This window comes from Anoplophora glabripennis, unplaced genomic scaffold, assembly GCF_000390285.2.
Source record: "Anoplophora glabripennis isolate ALB-LARVAE unplaced genomic scaffold, Agla_2.0 scaffold610, whole genome shotgun sequence".
Lineage (NCBI taxonomy): Eukaryota > Metazoa > Arthropoda > Insecta > Coleoptera > Cerambycidae > Anoplophora > Anoplophora glabripennis.
This window is the reverse complement of record NW_019416689.1, coordinates 64322-82386: the sequence shown is the minus strand read 5'-3', so window position 1 is coordinate 82386 and position 18065 is coordinate 64322. Positions and strand designations below refer to the sequence as shown.

Genomic DNA, 18065 nt, shown 5'->3' with positions numbered 1-18065 from the left:
TGAAATGTTACCGACATCAGCATGGAGAAAAGGAAATATTATGGACTGGTTACAATCGAAAAATATTGAATATACAGAAACCATGCTAAAAGTACAATTATTAAAAATTGTCCAAAGAGAAAAAGGTCAATACATTAAGTATGTAGTGGATGAGATGGCCAAAGATCGAGGAATTCGTGTACTCCGTTTACCGCCATACCACTGTGAATTAAACCCAATTGAGTTGGTTTGGGCACAAATAAAGAATGAAATCGCACGAAAAAACACCACCTTTAAAATAAACGACGTGAAATTATTATTACAGGATGCTATTAATCACGTCACTGCTGAAACATGGTGTAAGTGTATTGGACATGCACAGAAAGAGGAACAACGTATGTGGGATCTTGATACAACGGTAGAAGTGTTCATAGAACCAGTCATTATTCATTTGGGTGAAGATGATTCTAGTGATAGTGATAGCAACAGTGATATGTGAAATATATAATGTGAATAATGTGATATGTAAGTATTTAAATATATTAATAGTGAAGTGATTATGTGGCAGTGAAGTGAAAGTGTGACAGTGATAATATTCGTGAGATAATTATTATAAAATATGTAAGTACCTACTTAAATAAATATATTAATAGTAAACATTACAATATTTTGTTATCGATGCCCAAGAGGGCATCGTTTTATAGAAAACACTTAAAATTTAAAAACAAAATGTTACTAAAATATGTTTGAAGTTTTCTCGATAAAACCTCTAAAAATAATATAGATGTTATGTTTTATTATATTTTTTCCATATTTTCTACATCTTGTTGCCTTCTACGTATACACGCCTATGGATTTTCGATCCCCGCACGCCTCATCCTCCTTACTAGTACAAGAGCTAGCGATGAATCACTCTCTATAATTTCGACCGCGGAGTATAGGAATGGCTAATTTTTCGAATAAAGTATAAAACAATTTTCAATACTTAAGTATTTAATTTTCAAATTAGTCAGTGGTGTCGAAATATGGTGTTTTTATTAACTAATTCATTTGTACTGGATATAATAGATATTTTTTAAACAAATAAATAATCTAATTAGATTTTTCTATTTTTAGTGTGCGAAAATGCATTGGTTGAAGAAACCTATAAATAATCGTTACTGTTTTATATTTTCAGGACTAAATCAAAATCGTGCTGAAATTTCGACACAACTATATAATTAACATATTATCCTGACACAAATTAGTGTATTTTACTTCAACACACAATCTGTAACATATTGGTAACCGATAAGGAAACCGAAACTGATATATTGCCTAAAATCAATTATTTCTAGCTTTGTGTTGTTACCATTGTTTATTTCCATGATCGGTGAATTTTGCGCTAGAAAAATCAATCACAAGTTCTTCAAAATTAATCTTATTATACAGGATGTTCCACCTAAGAGGGATTCTTCTGTAACTCTGTAACTGTAAAATTGATAAAAAAGTGATTTCAATAAAAGTTGTCTGGAATCATGTGGGCCATGTAAAGAAAATATTTTTAGCTTTACATGGTGTTCCATTTCGCGTGGACGCTACATAACTATCTTATATTAATTGGAACACCCTGTATATTATAGCATTTTTTAATTCCTTGGTTAATATTAGGTTTATTAAATGTACATGGTGTTTAAAACTTACCGTTTTCGAAATAATCAGTTGTTTTTGAAAAACTCACAATTTCAGCTCTCTAAATGAGGTTAGCGTCTAAACCGTAAGAGTTAGAAACCTGCAGTTTTCATAGTTCATTTTGGCATAAATTACTCTATCTTGTCATCTGTGAGCAAAACGTGTACCTTATTTAGTCTCGGATATACTGAGACTAGGGCTTGCAATCCCGCAATGAATTGAGAATCCCGGTATTTGCGGCACTTGACGTTGAAATCCCGCGGGATCTCGGTATAAACGGGATCCCGCGATAATATCATATATTATTATAGTACAATGCCCACATTTTTTATGTATTAAATAAAATAAGTATAAAATTAAACTTCTCTCATTTATTTTCAATATACTAAAAAAAATTCTTTTTTAAACACCAAACATAAATAATTATGCAGATTAGGCTGTATTACGTACTCCAACACAGCTTAAGATGTACAACATAAAGAAAATGATATGTATTTAATATAAAATAATGAAATTAATGTCAATTGAAAAAATTATTTATTTTTATTTATTGGTTGTGCTGAAAATATTTGCGAAGAAAACATAATATATTTACGCTGTGGTCTGATAAGGAGCTCCGTATGTCATTTACTAGATAACCGGCAGCGGAAAAAGCTCTCTCGGCCTCGACACTTGTTGGGGTTACAGATTTTAGACAAATATAGGCTAGTTCTAGATATTTTCCTCTAGAACCCCCTGATTCGAACAATGCCATTTCTGTTTTTAGAATAGCATCAAAAGACTGATTAAAGGGTTGGACTGCTGGTGCTGGAGGACTACCACATATGTTTTCAGAAGTCAGACTGAGCTCCAACTCTTCTTTCAGTGAAAGCACTCTCTGGTTAGTGGTATTTTGTGCTTTCGCTAACGCTACAGAAGCAAGAGGAAGGTCATCATCATCGTCAGAACTAACCATTATATCGAGTGGTGTACGTGTACCTTCATGATTGTTTTCCTCATTGCAAAATAATCTTTCAATAAGTTTTTTTAGTTCGTGGCGTAATTGATACTTGGCTGGCAAACCAAACGTTTCATCCTCCAAAAAGACATATTTAGTAGGGTTATGCAGATACATTAAAACAGCAGTCATTGGATTTCGACGCTGAGAAATTCGCTGTCGCATAGATGAAGCCAATTTATGTGCCAATGGTTTCTTTAGTTCTTTCAACTTACGAATCATAAATTTCAAGGTTGTTTCGGCTGTCAATAAGGTAGCATCTTGACGGCAAAGAACTTCAACCGCTAACTTTACTGGCTGAAATATTTGCTCTAAGTCCCGTAACACTGAAAATTCTTCCTCTGTGAAACAGTATTCTGGATTCGAGCCTAATCCGAGGTCAATAAGAGCTTTGCAAATGCATAATTTCAGTTTATTGAATGAGTCTATCATATTCGAAAGGCTATTCCAACGTGTTTTGCAATCTAACACAAGTTGTATATCTTTCCCGTATTCTTTTCTAACATAATTCTGCAATGTCTCGTTTTTTAAAGGGGTTTTTCTAAAAAGACGCACAATTTTTCGAACTTTTGTTATAAGATCGCCGTAATCAGAAGCTATTTCCACTTCCTCATTTGTGGTGAGCTTAACAACAAACCCAGCAGTGATGTCATTTGTTTCGTCATCTCTTTCGTCCTCTGAACTCTCACTATCAATAAGTGTTTCACTGTCGTTAGCATTTAAAATAGCCTCCTTGGCTCTTTTCTTATAGATCACGTCTAAAACACCTAACTGTAATCCATGAGCAAAACAAAGTTGATGGAGTGGCTGAATCAAGCGACCGAGTTTAACCATAATTCAACAATATCCCTATCAAGATTTAATTCAAACTCTCGCAGTTTGTCTTTTAGAATGTCGATACAACGTTCAGCTGGCATACTTCCAGTGATACGAACCAATCCTAAATTCCAGAATATGGGCTTGCCTTCCGCAAAAGTGTGAACATTTACGTTTAAGAATCGCTTATTCCTTGATGAAGTCCATTCATCCATGGTAAGGGAAAATCTATGGTTAAAGTTATTACCACGTTTCAGTTGAGATATTTCACTAATAACTATAGATTTGACGTGTAAGGCGTAATTCATAACCATAGTACGAATTGAATTGGGTGATGATGGTAGCTGAAAACCCATTGACTGGAACATATCACGTATATCTAAAGACGTACAAAACACCCTGAAAGGTAATCCATCCTTGGCAACCATACGAGACACCTTTTTTTCTAACGTATCGACTCCTCCTTTTTTTGCAAAGTAGTCCAATAAATTTCTTTTTTTTTTTTGATATCGGTTCACTGATCTGCTTTGAGCTTGATGGCTCCGATGTAGTCAAATCTATATTTGAAGAGTCATTACTCGTCTTCAAATTAATATTATGTTTAGATTTTACATGAACATGCAAACCTTTTGTTGAGCGTGCTGTGGTTTTAATAATTGACTTGCACAACTTACATTTGGCTGTCTGACCATCTTCAGATTTTAAAAAGTATTTCCAAACAGCACTGGAACTTTTAAACTCTTTATACTCCATACTTTCTGTTTCCACTTTCTTAGGCTCTATATTTTAAGACGTAGTAACACTATTAAGATACTCACACATACGTTAATTATTCTGTGACAGACTACCACTACTAACAAAGAAGAAAACAAATTATTATTATATATTATTTTGTGCGTCGAGGACGGGCCACCTGTGAAATCAACGACGCCAAGCGGATGGTGAGAAGCACCAAGCAGCTGTGCACAATCCCGGAATCCCGCAATCCACAACGGGATCCGCATATTTAAAAATTGGTGCGGGATCTCGGTATTTCGGGATCCCGGTATACCGGGATTGCAAGCCCTAACTGAGACCTACATTTAATAATCTTACGAATTGAGATTTTTTTTTTCAAATGGAATGACTCACATTAATTGTCATGAGTGATTGCAAAATTGAATACCCTTTCGACTGATATAAGGTTGTCCAACATACTTATCTCTAACAGTTTTCCAGAAAAATCAGGTTTTTTTCTAAAGTCCTAAAAAGTAGCTATGTAACAGTATCAAGAAGGCCTTGCAATTGTATTAGTACAACATCGATACATAGGATTTTACGATAGCACAGTACAGCACATCCTTATCGCATCCAATTACACCAAGACTTTCAGTGGAGACTGGAGTTTTGTCAGTGGGCACTTGAAATGTTAAATCAAGATGATGACTTTTTTAAACAGGTCATAATTGCCATTATTATGACACAGTAAATCCTCACCAATTCCGGCCAACTCATAGCCAACGATGGTCTTTGAACGCGTGGGGAGCAATTTTGGGAACCCATGTCATTGAACCATTCTTTTTTGACTAGCAGCTAACTGGAGCAGTTTAATTAAACTTTTTAACAAACACTCTAGAAGATTTGTTAAGTGACATTCTTTTAGCCACACTTCGAAGAATGTGGATGCAACATGATGGTGCTCCACCTCACAGTACCGCTGCGGTTCGTTAGTTTTTAGACGAAACTTTTTCCAACAGATGGATTGGGCGCGGAGGACCAGTGAGTTGGTCTTCAAGGTGTTCAGATATGATAAGTTGCGACTTCTTTTTATGGGGATTTATAAAAAGGAAAGTTTACGTTACACCACCAACTACCACGGTGGCATCGCATTACAGTAGCATTTCAAAAAATTACGCCAGACATGCTGACCAATGTTGAACAGTCTTTTAAAAACCGAATTCATTTGTGTATTAATCAAAATGGAGGACACTTCGAGCAATTGATGTAAATCAGCGGTCTAAGTATTCTTCTCCTTGTTGTGTTCCGAGTTTTAGTTTGTTTCGTTTTGCGTTTTGTTTTAGTTGTTGTTAGTGGTTTACTTTTGTTTGTCAAACTACTTTTTAAACGTGCCAGTAAATATTTACACCGTTAGTACCAGGCCTGATAAAATATGAGAAAAAAAGTGGTTTTGCAAGGCCTTCTTGACACTGTTACATAGATTGCTACTTTTTCAGACTTGAGCCTGATCTTTCTGGAAAACTGTTAAAGACGAGTATGGACAACCTTATATCAGTCGAAAGGGCATTCATTCCATTTGAAAAAAATTAATTACTGATTATGAAGGATATCAAATCTTTAGTTTAATGGGTAGTCAACATTTTTCCGGTTAAGTTATTAAAAATAATCTTACATCGATTATTGGGTAAAATTTGTGAACCGCATGAATGATATTTTGGGACCGCTATCTTTTGATATCATTCAAGTGTAGAGATTAACAATTCCGTTTGTTTACATTTGTAATAAAACCACACGGAAATAATAGTAAGGAGGAAAATTAATTTATATTAAAAATTTCCATAGAAGATCATGTAGAAAACAAAGCTTAAGCTATGGCATTAAATAATGTATACAATTTCGATCTACACATTTTAAATAATAAAAATGCATTTATCTTACATTATAAATGTAGCATGCATTATGACGCAAATTGATGTATTTTGTGCAGATGATATCGCCTTCTGTCATCACATTTCTTTTTCATACATATAAACATATGGGAAATTTAGACATTCAATGTGAAATTTTTTATACCACATGCGTAATAACATGCACGTTTTTTATTTGAAATACATATCTATGCTCTTTGTGTATTGTATCATTTATTCATTTTGGTCACCACTGTACTCTGTTATCTATACAATATTGATCTTTGACGTGTTTTCCTTCCTCTGCTTATATCTGGCAGCCGTAATTTCAGGTCAGGACTCAGATTGATTTTGTTAATTCTAATATTATGACTCATAACTAGTTATTTGCTCGAAATAAACAAAAAAAATCAACAATTCAACATAAAATTTCTTATAGTTTTCAAAAATTGTTAAAAACATCGATATTTCTAATATTTTGTGAAACAAATCCTCTGGGATTTCAGATTCTCGAGTTTGACAAACTCAACTGTCAAATCAAACAGTTTATATGTTCATATTTCATTTGTTTTCTAGTTACAGGGTAATATTCATTTCCTTGAGTCAGAATTACAGATAAATAAAGTAAAAAATGGCTTATGTGAACTTTTTGGTATCAGGGTTATCCATAACCATCCTTATGAAGTAAACTTATATTTTTTTAATGGGAATTGTTAGCTGTGTTAAAAAAATAAATTTTTTGCTGCTTTGTCTTAAAATGTCATATGTATATTTCAATTTTTTTATGGCAATAGTTGGTTGTGATAACAATTTACTTAATTTTGAAAAATGAATATCAACCTGTAACTTGTAACAAAAGAAGCTAAATATGTGGTTTGATAGTTGAATTTGTCTTGAAAATCGATCTTGAAACATATTAGGTACCAGTTCTTTTATCTTTAGTAGTCTTACTCTGTACATACAGGGTGATTCAGTCATAATGTCTTTAATTTTAAAGGAAGATACGGAAAATGAGTAGAATACGAATACGCTATTAAAACAATTTTAAAATGAATATTTACACAAAAAAATGTTCAAATCATTATTTAAACCCCTTTTTGGACCGTTCCTGATCGCTGACCTACAAAGGTTTATCGAGAGTGAATCTTGACCTATCTTATTCGGTCACTAACCTAGCTTTTACTGCGTTTTTAATCGGTAGTGAACGATAAAACGTTAACGTTTTCAATTGTACATGAGTTTTTAGTATTATTTCAAGTCAATTAACTATTCAGTTTGTAGTACGTAGTGACTAATTGCTTTTCAAACAGCAGTATGGTACCTACCTATTTAAAATGCCAGTACTGCTAAAAAACACTTATCCCTCCATAGCACTTTGTTAATAAAGTTCAGATCCGCTGTACTGATTTTGAAACCAATTGAAAAATTCAAGACGACAGGGGAAATCAGCTGTTTCGCTTCAACGTTCGAACGCTTTGTAGTCCACCGGCCGCCGCGTTCCCTGTTGCGAAGTAAGGCGCCGAGTTGACGGGAGTTAAGGAGTAATTTGCTTATTTTTTAAAGGGATTTTTTAAAAGGAAAATTATTTTTCTAGATTTTCTGTCTTTATTAGGCCTTCCAAATACGTGGTTAAAATTAATGACATTATGACTGAATCACCCAGTATAATTTGATGAAAAGACAAATATTAATTTATCAATTAAACAACAAAAATTGATTTTTTTCTTACTTACTTAAAAAGCAAACTGAATACAAAAGTGGTAATGTATTTTGTCTTATTTGTTAATAGAATTGTTTACCATACCATAATAATTACAAAATAGGAAAAAATTACATATTCTACCAAAATACATGCACATGATATAAATTAGGGTGATAATAACCCTTCATTCTCAGTACGCTCCTGCTTTGAACCCTGTGCGGCGTGCCAGAAAGAACATCGAACGTCTAAATATTATTTTCAAGTTTTATTGGGCAATAAAGATGCTAGACGCTGAGAGATCGTAAAGGCAGTATATTCTCGATGTTAATAAAAATGGATGTACTTTATTTTAATTCCTAGGTACCTATCTATATTCTCAACGCTTTGAAATATGTAAAAAGGTGAATATATATATTCACACGGGGCAGTTTGGATGCCAGCCTCGATATGTGGTTTCGAAGATGAAATTAATTATGTTTGGGGTCAAGGCAGTCTGCAAGAAATTATTTTTAAAATTAGATATTCGCGAGGTCACAGAATAATCAGCTAATGGCTGGTTCTGGTCTACTTGGAATTTAAAATAACTCTAAATATATTGATGTATTTTTTTGTACTACATGCGAGATTAATCGGATTTTAACAAGTTTTACAAAAATTTTTTACAATTAATCCAATAGTTTTTCAAGTGCTACTGATATTCTGCTTACTTTACCATCACGGCTCTACTTTATATACAGGGTGTTTAGAACCTTACAGAGAACATTTATAGAGTAAATAAACGGAGGAAAGAGTTTTTTTTTGTAAAAAGAATATATATTTTTTTAATATTGAATCAAGTCATGAAGAAACATCTTTGGAACCGCAGAATCTACCAAAAGCTCTGACTGCTTTAGGTACTGGTGCTTGCCTGTTTTGAAATCCGTACATGGTGATTGTTTTATCATGAAAAACGTTTGTTATGTGAACGGCTAAAATTTTATTTATTTCTTTCCTTGGGAATGAAATTTTTTAAATTTTTTACCAGTTCATTTTTCATCACACTTTGCCGCCGTGTGGGTCGCCGACTGCATGCTTTGCCTTGCACATGGTCAGGTTTTACAAGGACCAGTTTCCAGTATCGTGCAGAACTGCATTTTTAAATTATTTTCTAAATACCCTTTTTGATCGTTTTTTATAAAATTGTGTTTGTAAGAGTCCCCAGTACATTCAATTTTTTTTGGTAAGTCTGAAACACCCTGTATAATCATCGATTATTTTAGCAAAAAAACCATCCACACTACTTCTTTCATCATGATCACGTACAACTCGTCCAAAATCTGTACTACCTTGTATCTGGCAAAAGATTTTAGTCACAGTTACGTTATATCTCATTTTTATCGGTGTAGCTTGCATTCATAATCATAACTAACGTACATAAATCATAAAATGTGCGGCGATAAAATATTTATCTTTATTGATGCATATTCCGATTTCATGTCCACATTACATAAATAACTTGCATATCGATTATTTAAGATACAGGATGATACAAAATTGTCTGCAGTTATTTTCAGGACGTGCGCTGTAATAGAAAATATGGTAAAATTCCTTGAACTTTCCATGGTAACCTGTTGCCATGGAATATTCAAGTAAATTAATGTATAATCAGTATACTATTTTAAAGGTTTTATTTAATATTACATAAATGTTACACGAATTTTACTCTTTAAATGAGGTAGAGATGAAGTTTCTTATGTTACTTTAAAAGTCCTTCGAGATATCTTATTCATATTTTTTAAAAAACGTTGCGTAAGTATTTCATTTTCATTCAATTTAAAAAGTCTTGATCTCTAGACTATTACGAAAAACACCTACTTCTGCTGTACTTTGATTAGTGAAATTTTTTTCGAGACATTCATGTTTACATTTCAAATATAAGTATGCATTTGTAGCATAGTAGGTTTTCGATAAAGAAAATTGTTCAAAATGACATATTAAAGTATGTGCTCTCAATGTTATGAAATTTATTATACTTAATCCAAATTAAACAAGAGTACTTGATCTTTTTAATAGTCCAAAATCAATACTTCAAATATTTTTTAAACGGGGTAAAGATAAGACCATTACTAATCAGACTTTGATTAGTGAAATTTTTTCGAGATATTCATGTTTACATTTCAAATATAAGTATGCATTTGTAGCATAGTAGGTTTTCGATAAAGAAAATTGTTCAAAATGACATATTAAAGCATGTGCTCTCAATGTTATGAAATTTATTATAATCTAAATTAAACAAGAGTACTTGATCTTTTTAATAGTCCAAGATCCTTCAAATATTTTTTAAATGGGGTAAAGATAAGACCATTACAAAACTGGCCTTTTGTGTAGCTTCATACAGGTCACTAGAAGTTGGACGAGCATCGCGAGCCTTCCCCGGTTGGTCATCCATTCAAGTCCTCGATCAGCGTTGTTTGGCTTTTCATATCAATGACATGAATGCCAAGTAGCTAAGCCGCCCTCGCCCTGAGTACTGCGTAAGTCAGTGTTCCCAAATTTAAGTTTAAAATATAAATAAGATATATTTCTTTAAAATATAACACAATATATGTCTACCAAATCTCTTTGAAGGGGTATGTCTTCCTTATTATTCATTATCGGAACAAAAGTTTTTATGAAAACGTATCTTTATTTTTTATTGTATTAGACAGGGTTTTATTAAAGTACGTCGACAAACTTAAAACTTTCTTCTTCTTTAAATATTTCACCTTTTCTAAAATATCTGTGAAGACGTTTGATGCAGAATGTCGACATTTAGGCTACCGACTTATTACTCTAGGAGCCAGATAGGGTTCCGTGACCAATCAGAATACCACGGCTGCAAACATATTTAATTTGTTAATAAAAATTAAACTGACCACTTGCAGGCTTCGCGACCTAGTTTTTAGGATTCAGGAGGTCAAAATACTTAAGAATAAGTTGTTTGCAGCGGTGGCACTCTGACTGGCCACGGAACCCTATCTGGCTCCTAGATTATATCTAATTAAAGGTAAAAAATTATTGAATTCGGATATACCTACTACTGATATTACTCACTGAGAGCCTGAGAAATTTGTGGTGTTTCCAAGAAAGAAATGTTTTTTATTTTATCTAAAATATGAAATGAAAATGAATTTTTTTTTTTCATATTCATTAACGTCACCAATCACTTCACAAAATGTAAATGTTTCAAAAAAAGTTCCTACTATATTTTTGTTAGTAATTCAATTTTAAATAAAAACATATGACGTCCAAAAAAATTAATGGCGTAATTTTGCATTTTTTAGAGGTAGCAAGAGGTATAACCAGGAAAAAAAATTGTATCAATTCTCGAAATTTCTTGATTATGTTGTATTTAAAATCGTATACACATTTAGAAAAAAAGTTATAACAAATTCTTTGCGAAACGAGCAGTTCTAGAGTTATGTTAACGAAGAGCTTGGCAACTTTAATGAGAATTTTCGAATAAAATTAAAGATATATTTTATTTTGAGGTTTTTAATAAAATTAATTCCGAATTCTATACAATTTTTCCACTATTATTAAACTAGAATTCACCATTCCGTATCAAACACCTTCAGAGATGTTTCAAAAATGGTGATATCTTTTTAAATTTCGACATATTTTATTTACCGACCTATGTTTACGACACTTTTTTGTTTAAAATCGCCCCTTAAAATTTGTCAGTGCGTTTAATTAACACTCTGTATTTCTTCAAAATATCTGGAGACAATTTAGATCACCCTGTATACTTGGACATCAAATTTTTTCAATTAAACCCGTAAGTTATTAAAATTTCGTCATGTTCAATGTCACGACGAGTTTCATAAAAAGATCAAAGTAACCAAATTCAAACTCTCATTAATGGTTCTGTTTTCCAATTTGATGAAAGATAGGTAGAAATCAAACTATTATTCGAAAAAATAAACTGGTAGCTTTTCGGATCGTTCTTATAGGGATATGAAAGTTAATTTTGATATCGACAATTTATTTTGATCAAACAAAATCGTAGTGTGATAAGTCTGATTAGTAGTTGTTTTTAATATTCTATGAACAACTGATAGTAAACTGTTATTTCAACAGTTACAAGGATAAATTCGTTAGTAATTTTAGCGATATTATTTTTCCAAGAGTTTGATTGGTGTCAGTCACCTATTTTTACGTAGGCAACACTAATGAAACTACCTTTTACAAAATTAGTTAGACATAACAATAACTTTTCCTACTCTATATACGTACTCTGAAAACTGGATTTCTTCTTCAGCTTGCTGGCTCCCTTTCCCATTTTATCCTATACGTTCCATGGCACACGTTACAATATAGCGCAACACTAACTCTTAGATAAACTAAATCCACTATATTCACACCACAGCACACAAAAAAAGAATCAACCAACTGATTAGATAAGCGCCCTGCAAATATGAAAAATCTATTAGCACGGTAGGCGTCGAACCAGAAGTAAATACAAGATATTTCGCAAGATGTTCCCATATATTTCGTTATTTTGATAAAAATGCCGTAAACCGATGATTAAAAAATGCGATTACAGGAAACCAAACGCGGAACTTTATGGAATAGTGTAACCTGATAAATTTAACGCCCTAAGGACTCTGATGTCATCGAAATTATGTTTTCCAGTTTCGTATACATTTTTTTAAATCATGTGAGAATCCCTTTTTCTCTCAACAACTTTTACTAAAAAAGTTTTTTAATATGTATCATTCAAAAGATATAAGGCGATACGTATTGAGAAATAAGCACTGGTTTGATCAAGCCTGTTACTGATTTTAGTAGCGTTGCCATAAAAAATAAAACACTTTTCAATATTTAGATTATTATAGTTATAAATAATTTGTCAACAGTCAATTTTTTTTCTATCATTGTCTATCTGTGTATAAATTTATTTTGAATGATTTTTTTTGTAAATCGATTTTTGATTTTTCGGATAACATTCAAAATTTGCAGTACCACTTTATAGAGACAATGATTTATGTCAGTACATTACATTAAAAGTACCTTGTTTTCAACACCAACACTGACAAAATCAGTAACAGACTTGACCAAACGGTATTTTTCTCTACATATGTATATGGTCTTATATGTTTTGAATGAGACGTGATATAGAAAAATTTTTTTAATAAAAGTTGTTGAAAAAAAAGGGCTTACGTATAATGTAAACAAATATCTCTGAAATTGGGGATTTTAAGTTTAACCCATAAAAATCTGGCTTGCGGCATATTATTTGCTCTTTCTGTTTTCCAGCAATGGCAGCTAACCATCTATCATACTGTATAATATGATCCTTTTAAGATGGTAACACCCTTGTAAAAAAGTATTTTTAAGTATGATCCGATTTGCTTCAGGTTTTTTTCTTTGAAAAGTAGAACTGAAGAATTCTATTACGTTGCAGATCATTTTAGTTATCAATTTTCTGGTCGTCAATTTTGGACACTTATTAAAGATTATGTTATTTAAAACCTTACTAGCATCCCTTAAACGGAGTTTGTACCAAATGGTATAGTCTTTCCGATCTCAATTGAAGACCAAAGAGCTAGGCAGTATGTACCAAGTTCGGTCGCTACGCAGCAACTCGTCATTGAAATATTTGAAGAATTTGTTCCTATATTTATTTAGCCATACCCATAATATACAGGTCTGGTCGAACGAAACGTAGAGGTGGTAGAAATATATACGCCCAGTTGAAGAATGCGCAAGCGGGCAAACGGCGCAAGAACAAAGACGCTCTGGGCGACTGGGTCGTAAATTTCAGTTGTCGACAAATTGCCTAGCAGTGCAGTGCAGCAATGCGGAATTTGGTGGAATTCAGGTAATTTCAATTTATTATAGGCACCTTCTATTAATCATTCATATTACAATTGCGAAAGGGAGAAATAAGAGGAATATTTTGTATATGTTATTATTACAACATGGCATTTTGGAGACCTTTTTGAAACGGAACAAAACGAAATACCGCCAGACAATATCGAATTAGTAGAACCGGTTGTTGATGAAACTGATTTAGAATTTAAAAATAAAGATTAACATGTTCAAGGTTAGCGTCTCACTTTAAATATTGACGATTGAAAAAAAAGGAAGAAAACAAAAAATCAGATAATGAAATTTTAAATAGAATTCACATATTAACTATAAAGTTTCAGTGTCCACAATTTTTCGAGTTATTATATAAGCGAAAACAAAAATTTAAAAATATCTATGACATGACGAGAGATGTAATTCGGCGGACAATTTATGATTTATATAAAAAAAAATATGTTGTTGGCCAAATTAACATTAATAGAAATTTTCTACACATTATATACAAATTATTATAATTTTTTACCTTTAACAGAAAACTTTTTTAGGGACACCTATGAAAGAAACTCATTAAATTTTATTGCTAGGCGTTTTTATACATGCTCAACTGACTTCGGAAAGACTATACCAAATTTGATTACAACAGAATGACTTTGATGATTACCAATTCATTCAAATGTTTAACGGCGTCTATTTAAAAAAAAATTAAGCATAAATACCTTTTTTTACAATGATGTTTCAATCTTAAATGGTACACTCTGTAGACAGACAAGCAATTTTGAAAATGATCTGGATCGTGCGAGATATCTTGCATTCCTTTCAGCGCTTGCAGCGGTGCTGCCTGCGATGTGAAAAATTTAGAATGCATCGTCATTTTCGTCCTGCAGCAGCAAGCTGACCACCCACCACACTGTATGCTTTTAATGTTATAAACAAAGCCGACGCTTTGTAAATGTACTCACGTAACGCAAATACCGCTTTTGATGTATACACACGATCATTAGGACAGATAAAGATAGGGATCGTACAAATGTATACGAGGGTACGTAGGAAAGTACTTCAGACACATTATTCGTTGCAAAAAATCCGGGAGTTTTATTCAGATATAGGTGCATCTCAAATAACAATATAGATGTCGTTTTTTAAATTTTTTTATTTCCATAAACACGAGGCCTACTCCACATTATTCATAAAAATCAGTAAATACCATGCCCCCTTCTATTTTCTTACCGTATTTTTCTTCTGAATTATAATTATATTCCGGTTCTTTATATCTTACTATTAGATCATCTACAAAAACTAAAAGAACTAGTAATAGTCATAGATAAAGATTTCCTCATAATTAGGCTTAGTGCACGTGTAGAGTCTAACAGAGCCGGCGCAGGAGTCGGTGGCCTTCACAGCTGACTCGCGTTTTATCTGGTACATATCAGGAGTTACCAGCAAATATATTAATGTATATTTCATGTCTCAACAATTTCTCATACTGTCTGTTGCCACCAGTAGACGTTGATGGTCATTTTCCCTACACTACTTAATATTAAGTGACAAACGTTGCCATTTCACTATAGAAAACTTAGAAAAGCACGTAGAAATATGTTTTAGCTCCTTCCAATATGCCACAGAAGCCTTGTCTCAACACTAAGATTTACCGGGTAAGTGGTGTTATTTAAATGTATATAGGTATTTTATACTCTACTTAGCCTTGCCCTTTGGTAATAGTACTATTTGCGACATATTTTCGTGAACATATTAATATTTTCATTCGTAATCTGACTACGGTCCTGTTAAACTCCGCGCCGTACTAAACCTACTCATAATAGTTCAATCAGCATGAATTATTTTGTAATTTATCTGAATTTAACTGATAAAATTGTTTTATGATATCTTTCTTTACTCTTGGACCGCGTTCACATCTTAAAAAATCTACGATTGTAACTGCATTTTGATTTGAGTGTCGACAGATTTTCTAGTATTATACTTTCCATATTTTGCATTTTGTACAGGGGTATTTACATAAAGTTCCATTTCCTTTTTTGCCTTTCTATTTAGAAAAAATTGACTATAAATCAAAATTTTAGGAAATTTTCTCACAATTTCAAAAAACATATAAATAAAGAGACAATTGGTATATTAGTATAACCAAGTGGTATGTATTTTGGTAGTTTGCGCAATGATTTTGTATGGTTATCGATTTGTTGTAATAGAAATATATGTTTTTCTATTACAAAATTTGTAAGCAAGTTTTGTTTCATAATTCCCTTAATATCCACCTCATTGATAATATTAACTTCGTGTATATTTCTTGTTCATTTTATTTTTCAGAATGCCCCATAGATAGAACTATGTGGAAATTAAATCAGAACTTCTAGCAGGCCATAAATTGTAACTTTACAAGAGTTAAAAGAATTTCCATTTGTTTATAACAAGACGAAGTTATTATGAAACACTTTTATTTAAAATATTTTTTCTCATGGTAAAAAGTTAAAGACGTGTTTAGTAAATTCAATAGTGAAAATTTCAGCATTTTTTTTTCTCTAAGTAGAAGGCAAAAAAGAATAAGAGGATTGAAGAATTATGTGTAATTTTCAAAAGCTAAATTTGAAAACTTTCACCACCTACGAACTCGAAGGAAACCGAACTCAGTTTCTATTCACAACGAAAATCATTCGAATTTTAAGACAAGCTTCTAAAATTACTTAAAACATAACAAATATTTACTTACAATTTTAAGCAAATACTATGGTTATTCTTATATAGTTTGTTGATTAAAAAATATTGTTTATTAAATGCTGAATTATGTAATTCCAAATAAAAACATTTACCTTCTAACTCAGTAACACTCTTCTAACACTCAGTACTAGTAGCATAATTTTTTTACATTCATTTTACTGTATTTAATTTCTTTTATAGTACAGCAAAACTGTTACTGCTTAATTCAGCAAGAAGAAGCAACATTTCTTTCTTTCTCTACAATGCGAGTTTCATTTGCTTCATATTTAACGCTGCTGCATATCTACCTTGCACAAAATAAAACAATTTTTATATTACTTCCCAGCGTTAGTCATGGATGTAAAACGAAGACATAAAATTTCATACACAAAAGAAAAAATAGTTAATTACAAACAACAATAATTTTGTATGTGAATTATTAATGTACACAACGTGAGGGTGTCATACTAGCAAATAATAATAAAAATATAATTATACATGCATGAACAGATACTGCTTTAACTTGTAAATTGTAAATGTTAAATCTATGTCTTTACGATTGAGTAGAGTGGTTTAAATGTATCCTATATGTTTGTTAGTTTTATGCTAATGCAAATTTAAATGCAAATGAGGCGCTTCATATAAATGTAAATGTAAATGTTTTTACAATTTTTGTATAAAGCAAAATTAACAGTTTCCGGTGATACCAGATAATGAAAAACGTATTTTTGCTAACAGTTCTAAAGTAAGCGTGAAAATATATAATGTGAACCAAAAAAACATTATTATTTATAAAATTACATAACATTAAACTCTTTTTGACAGTCAAGAATTAAATCAAGATCTTGGTCATAAAACTCAGTGCCGAAAAAGGCAGTCGTCCTCCCCCGTACATCATAAACTTGACGTGCAGCACTTATGACATCAGAATGCTAAATGACACAAAAGCGCCTTGACGTGAGGAAATGGAAGTATTGTATTACACTATCGGATGTTAAAACAAATAAAACAAGTTTTTACATTGTTAGGCAACTGCATATAAAGTTCTGAAATATGTCTATATATAGCCGAGATGGGATGGAACGGGACATGGGACGATTTCATCTTTAATGCAAGACTTGGGTGTCAAATTTCTATTCCACAAAATAGAACAGCTAAGCGAGGCAGCTGGTACCTGAGTAAAAATCATCGAATATTTCCGAGATTAACTAATTGTGAATTTTACGGCAAAAACATTTATTATAAAACGTTAAATATTTAATAATTATCATATTGACCTTGTTAAATTTTATGTTTACATATGTTGTAAGGCTGCATATTTCTTTTATTTAATGATTTAATTTGCAATTCAAAAATAATTTGATTATCAGGTTTTCAAAATCAATTTGAATACATAATTTACTAAAATAACACCTTTCTATTTAATGCCATCGTTATCATTGACTAATACATAATGGATGTCTACAAACAATATCTATTTCAAGTTAACAGGTGTATCACCTTTTCCAGAAGTATTTCACAAATTATTATCCATTGTGTCTTAGTCGCAATGAATTTAATTTCAAAAAGCGTAATTTAAATTTCAAATTAATCATATATAATTCAGAAAATAACAGTTGTATTTCAGAATAATCAGTTTTAGTTCAATTCGAGGTTCAGTTGTATTTCATAAATTGTTTTTCAGAAAACATTATTTCTATTTAAGAATAGGCCCATTCTGTAAAAATTTTTTATT

At 31.9% G+C, this 18065-nt stretch overlaps 1 protein-coding gene across 1 annotated transcript in view; it reads right to left on the bottom strand.

Annotated features, from left to right (window-relative positions):
- Nucleotides 1-18065, bottom strand: part of LOC108914152 — a 45108-nt gene that overhangs the window by 12854 nt on the left and 14189 nt on the right. The window contains exon 2 of the mRNA XM_018719879.2: nucleotides 12044-12216. Within this exon, the coding sequence (XP_018575395.1) occupies nucleotides 12044-12089 (46 nt within the window). The 5' untranslated portion in view covers nucleotides 12090-12216. The remainder of the gene's footprint in view (nucleotides 1-12043; nucleotides 12217-18065) is intronic.